This window comes from Carcharodon carcharias, chromosome 3 (assembly GCF_017639515.1).
Source record: "Carcharodon carcharias isolate sCarCar2 chromosome 3, sCarCar2.pri, whole genome shotgun sequence".
NCBI classification, from domain to species: Eukaryota; Metazoa; Chordata; class Chondrichthyes; order Lamniformes; family Lamnidae; genus Carcharodon; species Carcharodon carcharias.
In genome coordinates, this window is record NC_054469.1 from 152,430,625 (window position 1) to 152,456,446 (window position 25,822).

The following is a 25,822-nucleotide window of genomic DNA, read 5'->3' on the forward strand; positions in this document are numbered from 1 at the left end:
AAACAACCAGATAATCATCCTAAAAACAATTACCATATTCAAATAATAAACTTTAAAAAGGTGAGATTACAGGGTAAATGCACTAAAAGATGAATTTAGAACTATTCAAGAATTTGATAATTAATGAATGAGCCTGGGGTAATTTGGTGCATAAAAAAGATTACTTGTCCGAACCACAGAAGTCAGGACATACAATGGACACATACCATAGCCAATCTGTATAGGTTACCAACTTTCATCAGCCTTCCAATCTGAGCTTTAGCACTGTGTTACAGTCTGGCTCCTGAAAGATCATTGGTTAAATCTAATCAAATGGAAGTTCCTAAATTCCAAGAGCATTAGGAGATAGTTTTCCCAGCGCAATTAGATTATTTACCGGGAACTGAAAAGGAAACATTAAAGCATGATCTATGGCATCTTAGAGCATTGTTTTGAATTTTATACACTGCATATTGGATGCATTTTACTCTGGTGCATAATAGGGAAATGCTAACTATGAACAAATGCTTTCATTTACATGTCCAGAAATAAACATTATTTTTGTGTGTGATTTTGTATTGCATGCTATTTTCTGCATGTCAATGTGTGTGGACATCCAGTGCAAAGTAAATCACACTAATTTTGTGCCTCATGAAGATGTTGTGACAAAAAACAGTCCATTGTTAGTTCAAGACAATCCCTTTAAATCCAGTCACTGTGCTTAAGCAATTCAAAAAAATGTGTGTAGTTCAAAACCCTGTACCAAGCTTACTTTGATGCATGTGTTGCAAAGTCAGTTCAAAAACCTGGATTTCACATTATAAGCATGAGAGAATGAATCAAGCTAACTTGATAAACACAGGTGGCAAGATTTGTTCCACTAAATGCATGACAGCCAATTATGAATCCCAGGAGAAATCCAGATAAGCCATTGTAACTGCTGAAAGGATACTTAAGTGACTTCCCTTGCTAATATCTCCTTCTTTGGCTCAGTAACCATTGTAGTCTGATTAAGCCTCTGGGAAGTGCCTTTGGACATTTTTCTATGTTATGTGCACAATATAAATGCAAGCTTTGTAGATGAGTTCATGTAGCTGAATTGAGTGATCAGAAGGTCATTGAAATCCTTAGACACCCTTAGGAAAAGATGAGTAGTTAAGTTCCGTACTCTGAAAAGATTGTAAGAAAGAACTATATTATAAAGGTTATTTATTGAAAAAAGATCGTGATTTATTATTTTGTCTACTTGTGGAGTTAGATAAAAACATTTACTGTAAATAAATAACTAAATCATTGTTAAGAGGACTTATTCATTGTCTATTTATACATTTGTTTGATCTCAAACTACAAGTTGAGGTCTGAAGTGATACTCTACCATGTTAGAAGATTAAATTATGGCCTTATAGAAGTATAGGGTTGTCCAGTGACAAATAGCAATTAACAAACAAGTTTATTGCTCATTTGCCCAGGCACATTATCAAAAGCTCAACTAGGTTTCAATACAAGGATAAAAATGAAGGTATGGGGAGTTGGAGACTGATTCATGAAAGTCATTTAAGGGTAGAATTTACCCTCCGTCGATGGGGTTTTGCGGGGGCAGGCGCAGACGGGCGCATGTGCTTGAAAGAGCGCAGAAATCTCCCTGAGAACAGAAGTGCCTCAGGAAGATTAGTTTTAAGTTTTAACAGTTCAATAAAGTGTTGAAAAAATTTTTATGACATGTCCCCTCATGCGAAACTGTCCCATGAGCTGGGACATGTATGTTAATTGCAATAAAAATTTTTGAGGAAGTTTAAAATCATTCATGAAACCGCATCCCGCCCGTGGATGAGGTTCCATGAAAAATGTGAAGGCTGCCTGGGCTCTTTGCCTGCCCGCCAACCTTAAGGTTGGTCGGGCAGCTCCGTTAATTGCTTTAATTGTTAGTTAAATGGCCTTTGAGGGCTGCGCGCCTGCCGAACTGGAAATCTAAATGACACGTGGTGACGTCGGGAAGCATGCCCGACGTCACCCTGTGTCATTTTCGCCTCAGCGAGCGGGTGCTCACTGAGCCGAAAATTCTCCCCCTAAGAAACGTAAGCCAAAATATACAAAATGTAACAGACATCAATTATGGGTGGAACCAGCGATCACATGGAACCTTTTTTTCTCCAATGCTATGAGTAAATTCTGTCTGCTAAACAAATAGCCGCTAAATGAGATTAGCACTAGCATAGTGACACAATACTAATCTGCATCATAAACAAAAATAGAATTACCTGGAAAAACTCAGCAGGTCTGGCAGCATCGGAGGAGAAGAAAAGAGTTGATGTTTCGAGTCCTCATGACCCTTCAACCAGAACAACAGAAGTTCTGTTGAAGGGTCATGAGGACTCGAAACGTCAACTCTTTTCTTCTCCACCGATGCTGCCAGATCTGCTGAGTTTTTCCAGGTAATTCTGTTTTTGTTTTGGATTTCCAGCATCCGCAGTTTTTTGTTTTTAACTAATTTGCATCATAGCAGACATGTTATTCCACTGTACCTATCAACTGTTCAGTAGTGAAGCACTGGAGAAAGTTTTTAACAGTCACTATTTAAATAAAGTCATAAATAAGTGTATACAGAATAAAATTAAAATTTTGTTATAGCAGAAATCTTGTTATTGGGTAGTATTCCACTGGGGTACAAAACTTGGTGAGTTCCTTTTCTAAATGGTTCCTGTCCCATACGTGCATGGTTGGAACTGCTGCCACTGACTCAATCACTCTTTGAAAGAAAATACATGCTCCATTTCAATAATTACTGAGTGGCTACCACTGAACTTCTGTCATCTGTGGCTCAGCTGGTATCACTTTTGCCTCTGAGTCAGGTTGTAGGTTCAAATCCAATTCTGTGAGTTTAGCACAAAAATCGATTGCGGTACTGAGACAGTGCTGTACTGCCAGAGGTGCCGTCTTTTGGATGAGATGTTAAACCGAGGCATCCTTATATTACTGTTTGTGGGAGCTCGCTGTGTGCAGATTGGCTGCCACGTTTCCTACTTCACAACAGTGACTATACTTCAAAAGTACTTAATTGACTACAAAGTGCTTTAGAATGTCCGGTTCTCATGAAAAGAAATAAATCTTTTTTTTTCTATTTGCTTTCAAACCACCCAGGTAACTCGTACGATAAAGGGTGCTGGATTGAGAGAAAAAGCACATCAAAAATGTTTACAGCAAGTATGCAAAGAACAAATGCATATGGTACATCATTCATCTACTGAGGTAGCATGACAGATTATTGCAGATGCAGACTTAGAGCAGAAAAAGAAGAATGAAACATAATCGAGAATATGTGCATTCATTTTAGTGAACTACTGAAACATATCAAATGTTATTGCACCGTTCAATCAACTTGCTAAAAGCGTTTCAGCAATGAACATTTTTATTTCATTTCAGCATTTTAAAAATACAACCTCGCTTACATGCAACTTTCAACGCAATCAAAATTTGGATAACACAGAGTTTCCCCCTTGTGATTTTAATGTGTTCAGTCATGACAGGGTACAGTTCCAATGGAACAGGTTGCTCTGTGGCATGTCACCCAAGTTGTCATTTTTCATGGGTGAGCCAAGACAGTAAATGCCAACAGGTTAGTTACATATAGAGGTATCACAACCAAATTACTCTGAGTTTGTTCTTGACAAATTCCAACATACATTCCCTCTAGCAGGGATTAAGAGGGCAGGGATCAGCATCTAGGCTGGATTTTATGGAGGCGTCCAGGAGTCTCGCCTACTGGCTGGAGAGCTGGCAAGAGACCTGTGTTGCCTCCTTGGGGAAGGCCTGCTGGTATTAATTGCCACTGCCAGTGGCAGGTCTTTCCTGGGATCAAAGACCCAGGGTGGTGGGGGACCTGGAATTTGGGGGAAAGAAGTCCTGCATACAGAGAACTGCTGGCCAATCAGAGGCTCTTTTGAATGGTAGCACCACTGGGGAGACCGTGGCTGCTGCCAGAATGACACCTACCAGAGGCCCAGGAACAAGGAGCAAACCAGGCTGCAGGTATGTGATGGTGGGAGGGATTTTGCAGGGAAGGATTTTGCAGGGAGGGGGTTGCAGGCAGAGGGTTGTCCCCACCCCCACTCCCCCACCCACTCCTGCTTCACTCCTTCCTGATGCCACATCCCCTGGAGACCACAAGCAGGCTACACTGTTTTACCTGTGGTGCATGCTGCATGTTGACAGACCCCCCCCATCTCCCGTCACTGGGTTAATACCAACAGTGGCTGGATGAGACCCTGGGTGGTCATTAATTGCCAATTTAAGGGCCTCAATTGGCGGCAGGACGGGAAGTCCGACCCACAGGCCATCCTGCTCATGACTTAATTCTGGCAGAGGCAGAAAGGCGGTGGGTTTCAGGCATGCTACCGTCCCGCCTAATTTAATGCCCTCCATACAAGCCACATAAGGTTCCACCCCATGGGTAGAATTTCTAGCTTGGCAGGTGGGCGGGCGCCCAACCCCACCGAGCGTAAAATGACACATGATGACGTTGGGCGTGCGTCCCAACATCATCGCACACTTGTGCAATATTTTGGTCGGCGGGCATGCGCTGGAGTGGGCAGCACGCTCGCCGACAATTAAAAGGCCTATTAAGGCCATTAAAAAGCTAATTAAAAGAGATTTTTCGCTGCCCGACCAACCTTACGGTTGGCGGGCAGGCGAAACGGCCAAGCAGCCTTTGCACCTTTTTGGAAATCTCATCCACGGGCGGGATGAGGTTTCCTAAAGTAAATAAAAATCAAATAAAAACTATTTTTTCATTAATAACATGTCCCTGCTCATGTGACAGAGTCACGTGAGGGGACATGTTTCATATCATTTATAAAATCTTTAATTTTTTAAAAAGTAAGTTCATCTCCCTGAAGCAGCTCTCTGCCTCAGGAAGAGTATGTACTGTGCGCTCGTGCGCATGTGCGAAGATCCCACTCGCCCAGCTTGCACTTCTCCCCCTGCCTGCACAGGCAGCACTGAGCACTGCCACCTCGTGTTTCACGCTGGACAGGCCTTAATTGGCCCATCAGCGTGAAATTGCCTTCCAGGCCCGATCGCAGGCAGTGGTCAGCTACCCGACTGCACCTGCCAAGCCTGCACACCAAGGACAAAATTCTGCCTCATGTCTTATTTTCCCCAGCCCAGGAGCAGCTGCGTTCAACTGCAGTGCCGAACCTACCTGGAAGAAACTATTCAAGTTCCTCCTGAAAAACTTGAAAATATGTCATGACAAGACTATATTCCTCTTAATTGAGGGGATTTTTCTTATTCACTAATCACAACTGGAGTTCAAATACACAAACAATAATAACTGTGACAGTAATTTGAGAGAAAGAGCCCCTCATTTCACTGTAAGCCACAAATTTATGCATTAACAGATCAATGCTATGCAATTAACAAGGGACTATTATGTGCGTAAAAATATCAGGTTCAGACAGATTGCTGTCTTAAAACATATCACTTCTGCTATTTATTTCTCTTAACAGTGCAAATAATACATAATATATCTTATCACTATGTTTCTGGTTTGGTGATTGGTATAGTTGTGTTGCACAGATCAAGAATGCTGGAGATGATATTGGCAGTAAGTGTAGGTAAATGAATTTAACTGACTTACTGTGCACATAATCTCTGTGTATGTAAATATGTATGAATCAAACAGGTGTATAACATAAACATAGTTATACTGAATGTACACATTGCTTTTCCAATGGCTTTAGTAGTGAATCCAATGAGTATTAAGTCATATAAATCAGGAAAGTTGCACGTTTAATCGTCAGCCTTGCCGACCTTGTTCAGAGTTGAAGTTGGGGCATTAAAATTGGCTCCAGCACATCCAAGACAGCGATGGATAATTAACCAAATACCTTGCTACTGATTGTTATCTATTGACCACCTCCTAAAGCGGGAGTCGATATCAGGTGAGAACAGAATTGGCCTTGGCTATGATGCCAACAGTTTGAAAAATACACTCCCTGGGTTCAAATATAAATAATGACCATTTGAGTGTGTTACTGAAGGGCAACTGGTGCCTGGAGAACTATACCCCAGCAAGGAATCAAGACGTTTGGGAAGGGAGAATATTAGGAAGAGAGCATGAGGAGAAGACGGTCAGGAAAAAATGCCTTGCATGGATACCCTTATGTTTAGACTGGTGATAAACTTTTAAGCCTCTACTTTTGGGCTACAGGATTCATATATACATTTATTCATAGGCTAAAAGTCTATACCTGTCGATTAGGCTAGTGTTATCCATATATTTTTATGTTTGGACTATTATAAATGTGCTATTTTCTATCCCCACCCCATTTTCTTCTGATCTCACCTAGGTCATCTACCAACTGTGTCTGAGACAGGAGGAAAACAAGTTGTTAAAGGACCTCCTGGGAATAATTACTTGCTGACTTCTTAACCTTCTTACTGGAATAGTACCTGACTTAATTTAGCACATGCACATAATGACATGGCTGCAACTGGAAACTCAGTGGAGTGAGGAGGGAACTCAATCAATAGCGCACTTCTTGATGGAGTTTGTTGATTCTCAAATGTGCTCAGTCACTACATCACTTACCTAGATTGAATTATTTTCACATGCATCCACAGGTATGTGTCAGTGAAGGGGTTAACACCTATTCCTATTATTCCCTGTATTTGGGTTCTCAGTAATACTTCCTGAAAGATATAAATTATAGCAAAACTGTGCAAATATATTTCCAAGAAATGAATGGGTTACACGAGAATTCAGACTTTAGATTCCATCATCATAGCCACTAAGTGTGACTGCATAGTTTATTTTGCTCAAGTCAGTTGCCTATACAACAGCAATTTACAAGACATCTGGTTCACAGTGAAAAGCATCCTGCTAGTCTGCATGCTTCAAAGCACATTGTATACACAGGGAATTAAAATATTTTAACTGTGAGGTTACATGAAAAGGAGGGTTTTACAAAACAAACAAAGCAAAGAAAAGAAGAAATGATTTAAACATGCACAGTTGACTCAGAGCTGACAGTGAAAGTAGATCAGTTGAGCATGCTGGTGTGAAAATCCTTGACCAGTTTTGAATGGCTTGTTATACATGAATGATTATAAAAACAGTTTAAAAGAATGCAAGCTGATCTGATCTGAATTAATCACATTTGATTACTGCTTCAAAAAAAATTGGGCAAAGTGGACTGACTTGAAAGCGACTGAAGCAATTCATCACTGTTCTCACACCTCAAAAGTGAACAGAGCAACCAGAAGATAATCATTGTGCGATTGCATGAATATGTTTGACTGCATTTTTCAGCACTTTACATTTTCTCTAAGAGTTTTCTTGGTGATATCACAAATTGAAGAGATTGGTGTGTGACCAAAAGCTAATAAGCATCCACTTTGCAGCCATCTGGAGCACAACAAGTGGGATTTTACCAGGCCTCTGTAAGTGGGCTGGGAGGATGGAGGGCTGGTAAAATGGCAGCAGAGAGCATTGAAAGGGAATCCTGACGCTTTCCATGAGATATTGCAAGAGGTGGGGATGGCAGCAGCTCAGCCACACACTGACCAGGGACAGGAGGCCAATCAAGGTAATTAACTGGCTGTTAACAGCCATTTCACACCTCTGCTGGCATTTTATCCGCATCAGCACAGCTCCCAGCTGCTTGGGGAGCCTGCCAAGGCATTCTCCCACTGGCTTCCCGAAGGGGCCTTCTTTCAGTGATGCTTCTTGGCCATTGGAGAGGTCCCGCAGAGGCAATGACCGCATCAGTAGCTCTGTCACTACCACTGGAAGGTTCACCCCTCTGATCACTGGCTTAGCCACATTAAAAAAATTCTTTCCAACCCTTCGAGGATGCCTCAGCATGGAGGCTCCTTACCCCGTGACCTCAGCAGTGGCCATGTCTATCTATCTCTTAAAGGGGCAGAGAAATTTGGTTACAGGTAACTGTAACTGAACATTGTGAACAATAATAGGTGCGGGAGAAGCTGGAAAGCCTCTCCCGGTTTACTTGATGTTGCTTTGGAGGTATTAGTGGGGGTGACCAGCAGGAGGGTGGAAACTTTCCACCAGGTGGCAGGAACATATCCAGGCAAGCTGCCAGAAAGAAGTGGGCAGAGGTGGCAGAGAGGGTGAGTGTCCAAAGCATGATCCTGACTTGACTGGAAAGCACGCAAAGATCAATGCCCTCACAATAGTAAGCATCCTAACTTATATCTCTCACCACACTCTGCTTAGCCCTGCACCACCTGTAGCCCAGTATCCACAAACCTTCCATTTCCTGATTTCCATAACTCACATCCTTCAACAGTACTCTGCACTTGCTACTGTACTTAACATTATTTTCCCTGCCTCCACACACCCCTGTGCCATCTTTCAGACAGCAGCAATCTTGAGATGCACATCCTCAATACATAGCGCTACTTTTAAAATTGAACAGACTCCTCTTTGTTCCATGACAAGCTCACATGCAATAAGAGAGAGCAGGCAAACCACAGGAGGAAGACGCCTCATTCATGTGCTGTCCCCACTGGTTGAACATCATGGGCAGGGTCTGGATCGGCATCTGGTGAGGCTAGAGGACCAGTTCTGCCAGGTTTGAAAACATCTTTCACTCATTCCCATCTCACTTAAATCTTACCTGACACACTACGCCTTCGCAGACTATTCATCGGTCTCTGCTTACACATACCACTGAATACTAGTCCATTTCCCTTTCTTCCAATTCAGACCCAGAAGCATCACACAGCCCTGAGGGAGCAGAAGCAGAAAAGGGAAGTACAGTAGCAGAGGAGGCATCGACTTTACACTTGCAGACACCAACTCAGACACCCCATGTAGTGCAGAGAATAGGCTGGGAGGGTTGCCCATGTGAAAATTCGCCCAACATTAATGCACAGGAGCAAGGAAATGCGAGACAGCCCAGGAAGCAGCTCGCCAGAGAAAGTGCTCGCATCCTATCCCTTCTGCAGAAAACCCAGCTCAAGTCATTGCAGTCCCACCATACATAAGACTGATGGCAATACACACAGACCTTTTAAGTGCCTTGTTCTGCCCATCAATAAGCTCGTGTACAATGTTGGAAAATGCGGAGGAGTCTTGCCCCAGTCTGTGTGCTGTCTTCACACAAGGCATCAAGAATATGCAGTCCAACATGGAGCCAGTGGTCAGTTCTCTAAACACTGCAGAAGGCTCCTTAACAATGGAGCCTCTAATGACAGCACAGATGGGAGTTCAGACTGATGCCATGTTGACTTTAGGTCCAGCAACTCGTCTGGCTTACAAAGCTGGAAGCACAGCACAGATGGTGGTGGGGGAGGGAAGAGTCTTTGGGGTGAGGGGACAGGTGCTCTAAAAGCCTCACAACACACCTTCAGTCTTTTCTCACAGAGAGTGACTACTGAGGCTCAGCTTCCTGGGAGAGGCGCTGGCTCCGCGGGAGAGGCATGTACTGTCCTGTGAAAGCACTAATATCCTTAATCCCCAGCCAGCCTCTCAAACGCTGCTCTGGCTGCTGACAGACTGTCAGCTTGGCCAGATCCCTAACTGCAATTGAATGCTAGCCGTCTGTAGCCAGGTCTTGAGCAGCAACATCTCCAAAAGATCCGCCACCACAACCATCTCATCTCAAGTGCTCTCAGCCAAAGTTTAGCAGCTATCCACTTCTCATGCTGGAGCAACTGGGGAACCACCTTTTTTATTTACAGGGTGTGTGCATCGCTGGCTTGGTCAGCATTAATTGCCCATCCCTAATTGCCCTCGAGAAGGCGGCGGTGAGCTTCCTTCTTGAAGCACTGCAGTCCATGTGGTGTAGGTACACCCACAGTACTGTTGGGGTGGGATTTCCACGATTTTGACTCAGTGACAGTGATGGAATGGCGATATATTTCCAAGTCAGGATGATGAGTGACTTGGAGGGGTACTTACAGGCGGTGGTGTTCCCATCTATCTGCTGCCCTTATCCTTCTGAATGGTAGAGGTCGTGGGTTTGGAAGGTCCTGTCTAAGGAGGCTTGGTGAGTTGCTGCAATGCATCTTATATACAGTACACAGTGCTACTAATGTTCGTTGGTGGCGGAGGGAATTAATGGTTGTGGAAGAGGTGCTAACCAAGTGGGCTGCTTTGTCCTGGATGGTGTTGAGCTTCTCGAGTGTTGTGGGAATTGCACTCATCCAGGCAAGTGGAGAGTATTCCATCACACTCCTGCCTTATGACTTGTAGATGATGGACAGGCTTTGGGGAGTCAGGAGGTGCATTATTTGCCGCACAATTCCTAGCCTCTCACCTGCTCTTGTATCCAATTTATATGGCTAGTTCAGTTCAGTTTCTGGTCAATTTTAAGCCCCAGGATGTTGATAATGGGGGATTCAGTGATGGTAATGCCATTGAATGTCAATGGGTGATGGTTAGATTCTCCCTTGTTGGAGATGGTCATTGCCTGGCACTTTAGTGTCACGAACGTTACTTGCCACTTGTCAGCTCAAGTTTTGATATTGTCCAGATTTCGCTGCATTTGGACATGGACTGCTTCAGTATCTGAGGAGTTGTGAATGGTGCTTGAACATTGTGCAATCATCAGTGAACATCCCCACTTCTGACCTTTTGATGGAAGGAAGGTCATTGATGAAGTAACTGAAGATGGTTGAGCCTAGGACACTACCCTGAGGAACTCCTGCAGTGATGTCTTGGAACAGAGATGATTGTCCTCCAACAACCACAATCATCTTCCTTTGTGCTCAGTATGACTCCTAGAGGAGAGTTTTCCCCCTGATTCCCATTGACTCCAGTTTTTCTACGGCTCCTTGATGCCACACTCAGTCAAATGCTGCCTTGAAGTCAAGGGCAGTCAATCTCACCTCACCTCTGGAGCTCAGCTCTTTTGTCCATGTTTGAATCAAGGTTGGAATGAGGTCAGGAGCTGAGTGACTCTGGTGAAACCCAAACTGACTGCCCCTAATTGCCCTTGAGAAGGTAGTGGTGAACTACTCACAAGAAGCACTGCAGTCCTTGTGGTGTAGGTACTCACCCACAGTGCTGTTAGAGAGGGAGTTCCAGGATTTTGGCTCAGCGACAGTGAAGGAAGGGTATAGGTGGTGTAGAGGGGAACTTGAAGATGATGGCATTCCCATTTGCCTGCTGCCCTTGTCTTTCTAGGTGGGAGAGATCAAGGTTCTGGAAGGTACTCTTGAACTTGGTGAGTTGCTGCAGTGCATCTTGTAGCTTGTACACACCGCTGTCAATATGCACCAGTGGTCGAGGGGGTGAATATTGAAGAAGGTGGAAGTAATGCCGATCAGATAGGCTGCTTTGTACTGAAAGCTTTATCAAACTTCTTGAATATTGTTGGAGCTGCACTCATCCAGGCAAGTGAGAATATTATATCACACTCCTGACTAGTGCATTGTAGATGGTTAACAGGCTTTGGGGAGTCAGGAGGTGAGTTATTCATTGCAGGATTCCAAGTCTTTGACCTGCTCTTGAAGTGACAGTATTTATGTGGTTAATCCAGTAAAGTTTCACATCAATAATGACCCCAGGATGTTGATAGTAGGGGAATTGGCAATGGTAATGCTGCTGAATGTCAACGGGAGATGGTTAGATTCTTTGTCATCGGAGATGGTCATTGCCTGGCACTTGTATGGTGCAAATGCTACTTGCCACTTGTCAGCTCAAGTCTGAATGTTGTTCAGTTTTGCTTTTTGTTTAGTTAGAACTCATATAGCAAGGCTATAGTAATAATTGGTGCTCCACAACTGTGTCCGGCTTCCTGAGAGGAGTCATGCAGCAGTTGGAAAGGGGATAGTCCTTGTCCTTCAGCAGCCAGTCTGCCACCTGAAGGATTGGGTGGAACATAGGAAAATGGAACACTGGTACAACATGAAAGCATCATGGCTATTGTGGGGAATCTGGACACAGACCTGGATGACTTGCTGCCTGTGCACACAGAAAATTGAACATTGAGCGAAAGGCATCCTGTTCTATTAAGAAATATAACTGGCTTGTGATCAGAAGCAACTGGGGCTGTGTTGATGCAGTCCATAATGCCAAGTAGCTGTGGGAATCAAACAAATCCCAGCGTTCTTTCTTCCTGCTGTCAGCCTCCATGAGAAAGCTATTGAACTGGTCCAGCCATGTAAATACTGTGGCTACAAATGCAGGTCAGGGGCAGGGAATTCTGTGGAAAGTAACTCACCTCCTGACTCCCCAAAGACTGTTCACCATCTAAAATGCACAAGTCAGGAGTGTGATGGAAACTCTCCAGTTGCCCGGATGAGTGCAGCAGTCAAGAAGCTCGACACCATCCAGGGCAGAGCAGCCACTTGACTGGCACTCCATTTACCACAATAAACATTCATTCCCTCCACCACTGACACACAGTGGTAGCAGTGTGTACCATTTACAAGATGCACTACAGCAACTCACCAAGGCTCCTTCCAAACCCACAATCTCTACTGCCTAAAAGGACAAGGGCAGCAGATACATGGGGACACCACCTCCTGCAAATTCCCCTCTAAGTCACACACCATCCTGAGCTGGAAATATATTGCCGTTCCTTTACTGTCACTTGGTCAAAATCCTGGAACTTCCTCTCTAACAGCACTGTGGGTCTACCTACAGCACGTGGAATGCAGTGGTTCAAGAAGGCAGCTCACCACCACCAAGGGCAACAAGGGGTGGGCAATAAATGCCGGCTTAGTCAACGATATCCACATCCCATGAATGTATTTTAAAAAAGGTTGTTGCTACCTGTCAACCTGCTGCTCTTTCTCCTGATCTGGGGACCTGAGGGTGAGTCAAGCAGGATTCCTACATTCACCAATTGAGAACAAGCAAATCCTCACGATAAGAGTTCAGATCGTACACAAACTCATTCTTCAATTGAATACCGTGGATTTCCACATGCATGTCGCACTGCAGGCCACCTCTTATGGACTAGCACAGTAAGCTGAGAGGAGAAGGGAGCATGAAGAGCAAAAGGCTCTGATTCGGCAATATCCTAACCAGCTGATGTGACACAAGGACCCCTAATTTGGGCAAGACTACGGCAGGCAACAAATCCATAAATCACTCAACAAGAATGAGGCAGGAGGATCCTGAAGCAGTGCTAATTAAAGGGCCATTCAACAAGCTGCAGGTGATTATGTTTCTGAGGAACCTTTGCTTAGGTAGAGTTGTTGAAAATACTGGATGGGATCATTCCAGATTTGCACTGTGCAGCAGTAGGCGGGAAAAAGAACCTTATACCTGCCAGCCACTATGGCGGCACTTCAAGACGGATTGTCCCAATCTTGCCTCATTAAGCATGCATTCCCGGGAAACACGCCATTTAGATGGCAGGCGGGCTTTTTTGGATATAGCAAAGGCCTGCCATAATGTCTTTACCCCCGCTCTGGCCGCAGGAGGAACAGCAATCTCACCACTCCTGGCTTGGTAGGCGATGGTGGTGTGGTCAGTGCCAATGCTGCACAGAAGAGGTTGGCCATCCAATGCAGACAGAGGATGAATGATCTCAGCAGGTCTGGCAGCATCGGCGGAGAAGAAAAGAGTTGATGTTTCGAGTCCTCATGACCCTTCGACAGAACTAGGTGAATCCCAGGAAGGGGTGAAATATAAGCTGGTTTAAGGTGGTGGTGGTGGTGGTGGTGGTGGTGGTGGGGGGGTGCGGGGAGAGAAGTGGAGGGGGTGGTGTGGTTGTAGGCAAAAGCAGTGATAGAAGCATATCATCAAAAGATGTCACAGACAGCAGAACAAAAGAACACATAGGTGTCGAAGTTGGTGATATTATCTAAACGAATGTGCTAATTAAGAACGGATGGTAGGGCACTCAAGGTATAGCTCTTGTGGGGGTGGGGATGTTTCTTTCTGTTTCTTCCCCCTTCCTTTTATTTTTTTCCAATAAATTATATAGATTTTTCTTTTTCCCACCTATTTCCATTAATTTTAAATATTTTTAAATCTTTTATGCTCCCCCCACCCCCACAAGAGCTATACCTTGAGTGCCCTACCATCCATTCTTAATTAACACATTCGTTTAGATAATATCACCAACTTCGACACCTATGTGTTCTTTTGATCTGCTGTCTGTGACATCTTTTAATGATCTGCTTCTATCACTGCTTTTGCCTACAACCACACCACCCCCTCCACTTCTCCCCACCCCCCCCCCCCACCCCAACCACCTTAAACCAGCTTATATTTCACCCCTTCCTGGGATTCACCTAGTTCTGTCGAAGGGTCATGAGGACTTGAAACGTCAACTCTTTTCTTCTCTGCCGATGCTGCCAGAACTGCTGAGTTTTTCCAGGTAATTCTGTTTTTGTTTTGGATTTCCAGCATCCGCAGTTTTTTGTTTTTTGATGAATGATCTCATCCATGCAGCCAGGGTAAGGCAACCATCTCATCACTCTAAACCCCCACACTCACAAGGCCATCACACATTCACTGGCATCTCACTCACTGCCAGCTCAAGGGACATCACCACTCACTCTTTCATACACAAAACCTCACATCTCCATCTGGCCTCATCTCCTCAGGAGACTGCCTGCTCAGCCCTCACCATCGTGAGGCCACTTGCACAGATCAACATGCGCTCCCACATGCACCCTGGGATACCCCTTCTTCCCCAGTACAGCCTTCACCCTGTTGCCTCTTCCTTTGCCTGAGGCCACTTCGCCCCCTTCCCCAAGGAAGCCCTAACCCTGCAGCTGTTGAAAAGCCACTTTCACCTTATGGCTGGTCTGGTAGGTAGAGACCTGACCTTCAGCCCCCGTAGAAGTGATGTGGTGATGCCTGCGAAGCCTGGCACTAATGACCTTGAGTTCTGCCTGAAGCAAGGTAGGCAAACAAATCTCAAAGTCCTGAGCAAAGTGCAGCTCGCCAGGTGCATATCACTTATGTACAGTTGTGAAATACGTTGGCATTCTCGGGTGATCCAGTGTGGGGGGGATGATTCCGGTGAGCTGGGCTTATAATGACATGCAGATGTATTACAATGAAGTTCCTGATGTCCGACGGTGGGAAACGCAGCCCGTCATTGATGGGCAGAGCGGACGATTGCAAACTGGTTTCACGACATTGTGAAACTGATTTCTGGCCTACTCGCCATATTATTCGCTCATGCCACTGAGCATGCCCGCCGCCGACATGTACAGAAAATTCGCCCACTATTTTTGGTTCTTGAAGGTGATTTTTGCCAAGGAGAGAGAACTACCTGACCCAGGTATGGCAGCAGTTGTTCCATTGCCTCCTCGTTTGCAACATGACCATGAAATGGAATGGAGGAGGCAGAGAGGGAAAGGAGGGATGGAAAGAGGGGGAGGGGAATGGGAGGCAGGAAGGAGATAACCTGAAAGCCTGTGTAAGTGGATGGGATGTGAGGGAGCAGCTTATGAGGCTTTGATTCCACTGAAACAACCTCCTCCTTCCAATTTGAACCCGCCATTCTTTATTTTCACCTTCTCCATCACAATGTCCACTTGAACAGCATCCAGCAAAAAGAGCCACCAGCAGAAACAGACACCAAACATCTTTATATGGCAACTCATCCACTTACACAAACATAGATGAACTATTCACCCTTCTGGGTTTCTTTTGTGCCCGTCTTTGCCTTTCCAAGTTCTATGTCATGCCAAGGAGCACAAACCTATTGTCTTCTCTCAGAATGACAGCATTCCTACTCCCACTCCTGCCACTCTGCCAATTCTCTTGCTCTTGCCTGCCAGCTAGCCGTCCCAGACCCTGCTTCCTATACTGAGCTGGTGCGGTCAGAAGCTGTAATGCTACCCCAGCAGCTGCACCATGGCTGGTGGAGGGTTCTAGCTTTCAATGAAGAAGACTGCAGAGGACAACCTCATGTACCTTTTTGCTTTGAAGGCCAAGCTTCTGCCTGCATCATCTCTGTATAAGCATCAGAGGCTGGCAGGCAACAGCAAGTGCTCTGGCAGAGTGGCAGGAGTGGGAGCAGGAATGCTGCCATTCTGAGAGAGGACAGTCCATGCTGCACGGTTCCATTGCCACTTTCTCAGGGTGGTACCTCTGCTGGAGAACATATTACTGGCCAGCTATTGTGAGTGCCAGCATGTTGTTTTGAGCATTGAGATCTACCACCATGATGACAACTATCTGAGCCTGCATTGAAGCAAACATGGATCTCACCGACCTCTATCTGAGCTTCCTCTGCAGCACTGACACATTGGGCTGGGTTTTACATGCCCTAACTGGGCATTTCCTCGGTGGGGGGCTACATCAAATAGGGTGGGTGCCCACCCCATCACCTTCCCGCCCACCCCTGAGCTCACCCCCATAAGACGGTAGGTTGGCTGGAGCCAAATGATGAGGGGTCAATTGAGTTTGTTAACAAACCAATTGAACCCGATAATATGCAGCCCACACCATAATATGGTTGGAAATCCCTTGTCTCCTAGCAGCCACCCTTCAAGTGTGCTTGCAGGTCTGAAGGCATTAGGGAGCTTGGACCGTCTCAGGATAAAAGCGTCATGGCAATTCTCTAGGAATCTTAAGCACATCTTCAGGATTAGCCTTTTGTGGTTACACAACAGTTACACATTAATGGAATGGTAACCCTTTAGGTTCAAAAAATCTCTCGGATAATCTGGGAGTGCCGGGATTGCTGTGGCGTGTAGCGTGTACTTGTGGGAGGCCCACCTTGTACCTGACAGCCCATTCATTCTGACTGGCTTCATTGCAGGCAAAGTTGATATAATTGGCAGGCTTGGTGAACATCCCAATGCAGTTTTGGGCAGTTGACAAGGAAATCCTTGCCCCCCCGCATCCTCCCAACCCGGGCAGAGACCTGGAAGGATCTGGAGGCTAAAAGGTTGACGGTGGTGGTGACTTTGACAGCACTAGTAATGGGCAGCCACCAGCAGATCTGCTTCTAGGAAGCTGCAGGTGACTGCTACTACCTGACATGATAACCTGAGCCTCCTGAAACATTGCTACTTGGAAATGTCAAGGAAAATCAGCCTCTCCCTGAACACCCTGTGTCGCAGATAGTGCCTTCTGCTGCTCCGCCCTCTGTTGTTCAGCTACAGGTCTCTCCAAAGCAGGCTGCTACTTGTCATATAAATCCTTGTTGACGACCAATCTAAGGTCAAGGTCAAAGACCTATCCTGATGTGATGCAGAAAACCTCCAAACTGCATTAACTCAGCAAAAGTACCGTGAATATCCTTTCCCACTAGTAGGTAGCAGCTGTGAACACTGAATATTTATTGCTATATGTCAATGGGATTGATTCAGTCCCCTCAATCGCCATCGATTCAGTCCCCTCAATCACCATTGTGTTCTCACTATGTTTTCACTGGGGAGTTTCAGGAAGCCTGGGATACCCATGAATACATTTTAAAATTTGAAAATATGTTGAAATATCACTCCAATTGAGTGGGTAACATATGCTATTAGGCAACCTGCTCTCCAAAGGGGGTTGTGGGAAGAAGTCTACTGTGCTCCAGTTTAACATGGAAGCCAGCAGGTTGCAGCCAGTTTCCTGATGTACTGACATTTTTCTTGGTTATCTTCCCCCCACCTGCACCCAAACTCATGCACCCCTAAAGGCTAAAACTCCTCTTAACTTTAAGGGAAGTTGCCATAGAGGCCTGAATTTTCCCGTCTACGATTTGGGGGAGGGGCCCGCCCGTCGACGGAAAATGACGCAGGATGATGTCGGGAGGAACCCCTGACGTCATCCCAGTCCTTTTAAATTTTTAGGAACGCGGGCGGACAGTGAAATAAGCTGTTTGCCCGCCGACCTGTCAATGGCCAATTGACAGCCTGATTAAAGTAATTAAAGACCTGCCCAACCAACCTTAAGGCTGGCGGGCAGGCCAGGAGCCCCAGCGGGCTTCTGATAGTACATGAAACCTCATCCACTGGCGGGATGAGGTTTCACGTCCGTTTTTAAAAAACTTTAATACATTTTATGTGATATTTATTAACATGTCCCATCTCGTGTGACATTGTCACATGAGGGGGACATGTTAATAATTTTTTAATTCTTCTATTTTTAAAGTTTTCTGGACTGTCAGTAATCTCCCTGAGACAGGACTTTGCCTCAGGGAGCAGTGTGCACATTGACAGACGGGAAATCCCTCCACCCCCCCCCCCCCCGCACAGGAAGTGCATAGCAGTGGCAGGGGTCGGCTGTCTGCCCGCCGCCGAGCCGGTGGGGCCCGCTCGCCCACCAAGGGCAAAATTCTGCCCGGAGAAATCAAGGGGAAACCATCAACTCCCAAGCTCCAAGGTAATTTGACAAAGGCGCAAGGTTTGAACACAGTTCTTCTGTTTGCTGTGACTGGATCTATATGTATGAATGTATGTTGCATCTAGCAAGCATAAATGAGCCACATTATGAGCATGCTGACCTAAACCGACTGCTTAATGGAAGTGTGACGGAAAACACTCTTAAATGCATATACAGAGTTTCCACCGCACCTTCATCAAATTTAAAGAGTCACACTGGCAGAGAGTCCATGGAAATTGAGGGCAGACATGCCCCCCTTCTTTTGAATTATGCCCAGAAAAGGCAAGCTCTCTGAAGTGTTCTCCAAGTATGTTTTTTTTTCATCAGGCTGCACATGGAATAAACCAGTATGTACCACAATTGATCCTGCTTTGAAATTGATGTTGGTGGCCATTAACTTCATGTGTAAGTTCTTCACAAATATTCAAACATTATCAGTTGATGGATGCTTTGTCATTGTACCTCTGTGATTTTCAACTATCTTAGTTTGTTTGTTGGCAGCCGGGGGTGGTGGTGGTTGTGGTGGGGGGGGGGCTGCGGCAATATTCAAGTAAGGACAATTTTCTTCAAATACTTCATGCTCTCATTTTCCTGCAAGGCTACAAAAAACCCAGAAGTTTTCAATAAAAGTGTCACATCATGTTTTTTATTTTGAAAAGACCACCGTTAAAAAGCTATATTGCCTTGGATTTCAAATTATCCTTCCAAAGGTCTGGGAATAATTACTGAGCCAAATTTCACTTCCCTCAGTTTTCAGATGCAGAAAAGGTTAATGTCCCCGGCACCTCCCTCCTTTCCCCCTCCACCCCGCCCCATACATCTTAACGGAGGTGAAGAGGTGGAAAACAGATACACTCGAGATAGAATTAGAATGCAATGCACCTAGGCCCAGATTTTGCGGAGCGGTGGTGGGGAGGAAGGTAGATCAGGTAATGTCAGCGTTCGCCAACATTATCTCTCTGAAAATGATTGCAACTTCAGGATGTTGGGCACATGCAGAACGGCATGGAAATTCTGAAGTAGCCATCTGTCACTCACGGCTCTGCTGTAGGACTCCCCTAGATCTGGCAGTCACTGAAATCAGTGAGAATTTTAACTATCCCACTCTCACATTGCTGTTAGAAACCCCATAAAAAGTTACACTTGTTCAACCAGGTGTAACTGGGTTTTTAACCGTGAAATGATTAATCAAATTTGATGAACAACAGCAATGACCTGAAAAATAATTTTATATTTGTGGAGCGCTGTAAAATGATTAATTGGTAGATTTTTAAAGCTGATGACAACACTGCTGCCCCATGCTGTGAGAATCCAATAAAGAACACTGCAACAGGTTGCAAACCATTGCATGCTGACAGAGGTAACATTTCCACCAGAGAGATTACTAGATCTCTCAGGGAGGCTTCGAGGCCAACACCTAGTGCACTAGCTCCGCCACTGAGCGCAAACTTTGGATCTTACCGAACAAATACCAACTCTGAAACACCCCACCCAACCAAAAAAGAATCAGAATAGCAAGCGGCTTTCATAAAATTTACTGTGCCTGAATGATTTTTGTGACAAGTACAATTTGTGCTCGAAGCTTCTGTATCATCGTGCTGTAGAATCAGCAGTTAAAGTAGCATTTTGAAATTCATTGTAAATTGTGAAACAAATAGATTTATACGGAAGTGATAAGTACTGATTTTTAATACAGCTTGTGCACTCTTGGAGGTGGAGTTATAATACTACAGCAAATATGATGTCTGGGTTTTCTGCAGGAGTTCTCACAATTTGCTGTCATAACTTTAGCAGGAAACTGGCCAAAACCCCAGGAAAACACTGTGAATGGTCCTTTGCACTGTTTCTCTGGGTTTCCAATGATCATTAGCCAAAGTCACTGTGGGAAATCAGGAAAATCCTCAGAAATTTTATCCCAGAATTTACTCATAAACTCTTGATTATTTATTGGTACCATTGCAATTAAAGTGTCACAACGGTTAATCTTCATGTGTCACCAGCAGGTGTTGTGTTGGGTCTGATAGGCACTAGGGGTGCAGATACAGAATAAATCGCAGGCATAGTAATGGAAAAGCTTAATAAAATAAGTAATAATTGATACAAGTGAGTGCTGTTTGCAAGGCTGTAACATAACCTCAGGATTTAGAACCAGGTTAAACATTTCTCCCTGCTCATGGTATTGTTTGAAAACTTTATTTATTCAGTAATTTTCAACCAATCTCATGTATCCATTTAATCATTTGTACTTAATATTTCTGCTATATATAAGTGATCATTATGCTGTATCTGATAAAGGCTGTCAGGCAGCCCCACGTGGCACACTGATCATTAGAACACAGGATTCCCGCTCTTGATTCTTTCTGATATTACGTTGAGAAGTGGAAAATGGATGGTGGATAGAGAACCAAAAAAATCATAGGTTGAGTCAAAATCCCACTCTCCTGTGCAGCTTGTCATGTTGGGTTTGCAGTGGCATTGATAAAGGCTGAGGTACAATTCACTCACACACCGTGGGTGTCAGCATGTAAGTCGACTTCTGAAGCCTCAAATAATCCCCCCAAAAACGCTGATCGACTTATATGCCGAGTATAAAAGCGAATTGCTGGCGTGGATGAGTGTGCTCACCAGTTTAAAATGTCATCGGTATCCGACATAAAGGGCAGGGTTTTCCGTACCCACCTGCCACCAGGATCTTCCGGTCCCACCACAAGTCAATGGGCTTCTGGCTGGGGTGCTGCCTCGCTCCTGGCGGGTTCCACCTGCGATGGGGCTGGAAAGCCCCGGCCAAAGAGTGGGCATGATTCCACACATCTTCGCAACATAGCCCATATCACCCACTTGATCCCTTGCACCTAGTTATAAGGAACCAGTAAATAAAGCATCCATTTGTGGTGTGAAAAATTGAGGCTGACCACTAATTTGCATATAGCATGCCATGGCTGAAAGAAGGGTCAACTTATATGCCAAGTATATGCAAAAACATGAATTTTGGACCGAAAAAATTGGGTCATCTTATACGCCTGGTCAACTTACATGGCCCGATCTATCGTATTTCTCAATTGGAACATAATACACACAATGGCCTTCCCAAGGAGGGTCCGAAGTATTAAACCATTGATCTTATGTTAAATTAATATTAGATCTTAGGTATAAATCGAACCAAAATTCACCAGTATAAACCCATATATTGGACTCATTCATATGACTTCATGGACTGCCAGATTGCACTTTTGGTTTCTCATGTACATTGTCAGGAGCGGAATTGCCATGAGAAACCACTGTTCTATAAAAGGAACTGGAAATGCTAGATTGGGTCAGAACCAAGAGGAAGTCGATACTACAATTGTAAACATGGTCAATAAACCGCAGCCTTTCCTGCCTGTTGTTCCCAAACCGCCAACAAGCTTTCTGCTAATTTTTGACATGTTTCCAGCTACCAGCCCAACAGCTTACAGCCCAGACCAGAACTAAACAGTCTTTGAAGGTTTCTCTCTTTATGTCTCAGGTCAGCTCCAGATTTACAGTGCAATCGCTAATCCACTAAGATCAGTTGCAAACTTGTCCTTTCCTTTCCTCCTCTGCACCTCTCAAGCAATAACTCCTCTTTAAAGAATTTTTCCAATCTCGTTTCACAGTGGCTTCCACTCTACATACCAAGTCTGCTGGCATCATAACATTAACACACACAAAGAGTGATTGAACATTACAGTTGAATCCATTTTTAGAAATGAGTTCTAGGGATGTTAGCAATGTTGACAAAGCCACATTTATTGTATATCTGTAATTGTTTTAGAATTGTCTTAAAATGCTGTTGTCCTTACGGTGGCAGTGCTCCCACAGGAGGTAGGTATAGGTAGGACATTCCAAGATTTTTACCCAGCAAGGATGTCGGAAAGGCAGGAAATGTCTAAGTCATGATGATGCGTGATTTGGAAGTGTTGGCATTTCCATAACATTACTGCTCTTGTCCTTCTTGGTAGCAGAGGTCACACGGCTGAGAGGTTAAATGAGGCTTGGTGAATTGCATCCTCTGGATAGTATATACCATAGCAACAGTGAGCTGGTAGTGGATGAGCTGGATATTGAATCCAATAGCGGAGGTGCCATTCAAGTCTGCCCTGGTGTTGAGCTGCCTCGCTTGCTGCCCTCAGTTAAGTGAGTGGTGGTATCCCAGCACACTGCCATCACACTCTGGATATTATCTATTTAGGTGAGACAAAGGCTTTGAGGGTTAGAGGTTTGTTGCTTGTACGGTAATTTCTGCACTGGTACCATGGTGTTGATACGACTAATCCAGTTAAGCTTCTGCTCAGTGGTGAGGGATCAGCAATTGGGGTGGACGATCAGGGGAAGTTTGTGGACTTTTTGTTGTTGGAGTTGGTCATGCCTAGCACCTATATGGTACAAATGTCACTTGTCACTTGTCCAGGTCCTACAGTAGATTGACTTGGGATGTTTCAGTCAGAATTGGAATTGTGAACACTGCTGAATTGTTACTGAACAGCTGCACTTCTGACCTCATGATAAATAGAAAACAGTGAAAAAACTGAAATATGGAATACGTTCTGCTTTTAACACATTCTGCTAACTGACCTTTATGCCACTATTAGCACCTGCCTTCACCTTTAACACTACCATTACCACTCCCTTTGTCTTGTGTCTATCTTTGTCATTTAATCTCTCCTAAGCTCCAACCTATCTCTGACCTTCTATTTTGGTCCACCTGCTCTACAGCCTCTCTTCAACAGCATAATACCCATCACACTTCTACCTCTCTTCAGCTCTGGAGAACAGTCATATGGTCTCGAAATGTTACCTCTGTTTCTCTCTCCATTGATGCTGTCAGACCTGTTGAGTTTTTCCAGCATTTCTTGTTTTTATAACTGAAATGTGTAAGAATAATTTAGGAATAATTCCTGAAGTACAAGTAAACTGAACATGCAGTGTGTGAAATTAAGCTTCCAAGAAGTTTGTTTACATCTCGGTAGAACCTCTGGAGGCTGCAGCAAAGCTTTGGATTAAAACACAGAAATTATTTGTGCACTTTATAATCTTGGAGGCAAAAAAATCTCCTCTCTGGAAAAAGATTAATTATTATAATCCATATAATGCAAATGGTCAACTATCAACAATGTAAATTTATATGGCACCTCTAGCATTACAAAATACCCAACTTTACAATGAAGGAGGAAGGCAAGGAAGAGGGTGAACAAACAGAGTTGAAGATCGGAGGAAAATTAGGGTAGATAGTGAAAACATGGGTAAAGAAACAGATTTTGAGGTTTTCAAAGATGGGGAAATATACAGAGACAAATATAGAGTTAGAATACTAGAGTCATAATTCCTTAAGGCTCTATCACCTACGGTAGTGTAAAGAGAGGGAGGAGGTAGGTTGTGATCTAGATGATGTTTCACGACTAGCATATGCCCAAACTGAAAAGACTCAGGATCGATGCAAATTGGTCCTTGGGCCTCATCAGCTGACTCGTAATGTAGGATTAGAGACAAACAATTTTCTGAAGTTCAAAATCCTGGAAATGACTTCTATCCAGACTATACATTCCCCACTTGTGAAAGGCAGGAAGCACATTTAAACTTAGCAACTTGAGGGGTATGGAAATCTCTTCAATTCAGTGCTGCAACACCTTTGCTGCTGTGAAAATAGTTCCTCTGCTGTTCCTAACAGAATCATTACCTAGAGTGTACTGCTTCCATCCATCAATAAGAAGGTAATAAACAAATTAGCTAATTTGAATCTAACTGAGAAAATCAAGTATTCCTTGGGACCTTGAACTGAAAGAATGGGAAGGGGAACTTTATACTGTGGTGGAAATCTTAATCCTCTAAGAACAAGATGTCACTGTTGCCTTAGTTACCAGTGCAGAAGAAGTAGTAGAGTATTGCTGAAAAGAGAGACATGTTCCAAAGCTTTTCATCTCTTGTACACATCAGGACAAGTGCAAGAATGCCCCATTTCAAACTGTCACAATTTATACATATTACCTCCACCCCATTTTCTTCTGTTGTGATCATTGAAATTTTGCTTTTATCTTGATGAGTGCAGAATGAAAAGCTTTGGCAACATGTTTCTCTATTCAGCAATATTTAAGTTCTGTACTATCAAGCAACAGTTAATAATAGAGGATTGAAACACACTCAAATATTACTGGAAAGAAATTAGTGAGATTCAAATCAGAGATGAAGGAGAGAAGAAACCATAATGATGGACAAGAAGCCAATTTGGGCAGATTAAAGAAACAAATTGTTGCTTCTAATAGATTGGAAAGGATCACCAATGACAATGTATTTTTATAAATACCTAATAATAAATTGGAAGATTTCATTATTTGTTAACTTCAGTAGAGGAAAAACTCAACAAATGTTTCAGCAATAAGAACTATAGTGTATTTAAATCAAAAGCTTCCTGAACACACAATTGTAAATGAATTGATCAATTACTGAGAATTTAATCAAAGAAATTAATCAAGTTACAGAAAGTGTAAGAGTGAGAACTCCCATTTCTATTGAAGGTTCCTGTACTTCACGGGGCATGATCATTTGCCAAAGTCACTTTCCCTTTACTACAATGGAACCTCTATTATCTGCCATAATGGAGGATTGCACACTAACCCCACCCCAGTGGACAATTGAAAGGATGAGTTACATAAAATAGGAAGAGATTAATGTTCACAGGCTGTGCAATGTTATACAAATCACTGCCCCATGAAAATTCAAGCAGACAATTGCCAAGCTAATAATTGGACCATATGTTCATAAATAGAGAAATATGCAATGAAGGAATTATTAAAACGATGATAATGACATTTTTATATGTGTTAAAACTTAACAACACCAATACAAAAGTCAAAGACTACGTTACGCTGTTCATGCAGCTGCAATTATAACATTTGGTCAATAGGAACAAGAGTCCATTCAGCCCCTCAGATTTATTCTAACATTCAATTAGATCATGGTCGATCACTTCAATTTTTTAAGAAAGCTTATACTAAATCTACTAAATTTATTCCCGTGACATACTTTTAGCTTCTTTTGTACTGCTGGCATTGCGACCTGTTCTTCCATCGTGAAAACAGGTACAACATAATCTTTATCAGGTCTACCATTTCCTTATTGTCCATTTCAGTCTTGCTTGCATGCAGTTTTAATGGGCCCAATTTCCCCTATACCACTTATAGTCAATATATTTATAAGCTTCCTCAAATGTCCAATATTGCTCACTCTAAAACTCCAAAAACCAGGCTCACCATAAAACTCCACAAAAATGTGAGAATTCCGCTTTAACAAGAAAATACTCCTACGGGTACAGGCAGCATCAAATCACTGGGCTTCCTGCTGCTTTTAAAGAGATAATTGAAATAGAAGGCTTTCTCTGTGCTTTCTGTATGCTTTATGTAAACATATTTATAAACATCTTGTATTTATATCATAGGAACATAGGAGCAGGAGTAAGTCATTCAGCCCTTTGAGACTGCTCTGCCATTCAATAAGATCATGGCTGATTTGGTTGTGGTCTCAACTTCACTTTGCAGTCTGCCCACAACCCCCAACCCCCCATCCCTCACT

At 43.8% G+C, this 25,822-nt stretch overlaps 1 protein-coding gene across 1 annotated transcript in view; it reads right to left on the reverse strand.

The window, feature by feature from the left end:
• Window positions 1-1,106: 1,106 nt before the first annotated feature.
• The window catches only part of LOC121276046 (ras-interacting protein RIP3-like), a 763,933-nt gene continuing 739,217 nt past the window's right edge, over window positions 1,107-25,822 (reverse strand). The window contains exon 5 of the mRNA XM_041183992.1: window positions 1,107-1,148. Within this exon, the coding sequence (XP_041039926.1) occupies window positions 1,107-1,148 (42 nt within the window). The remainder of the gene's footprint in view (window positions 1,149-25,822) is intronic.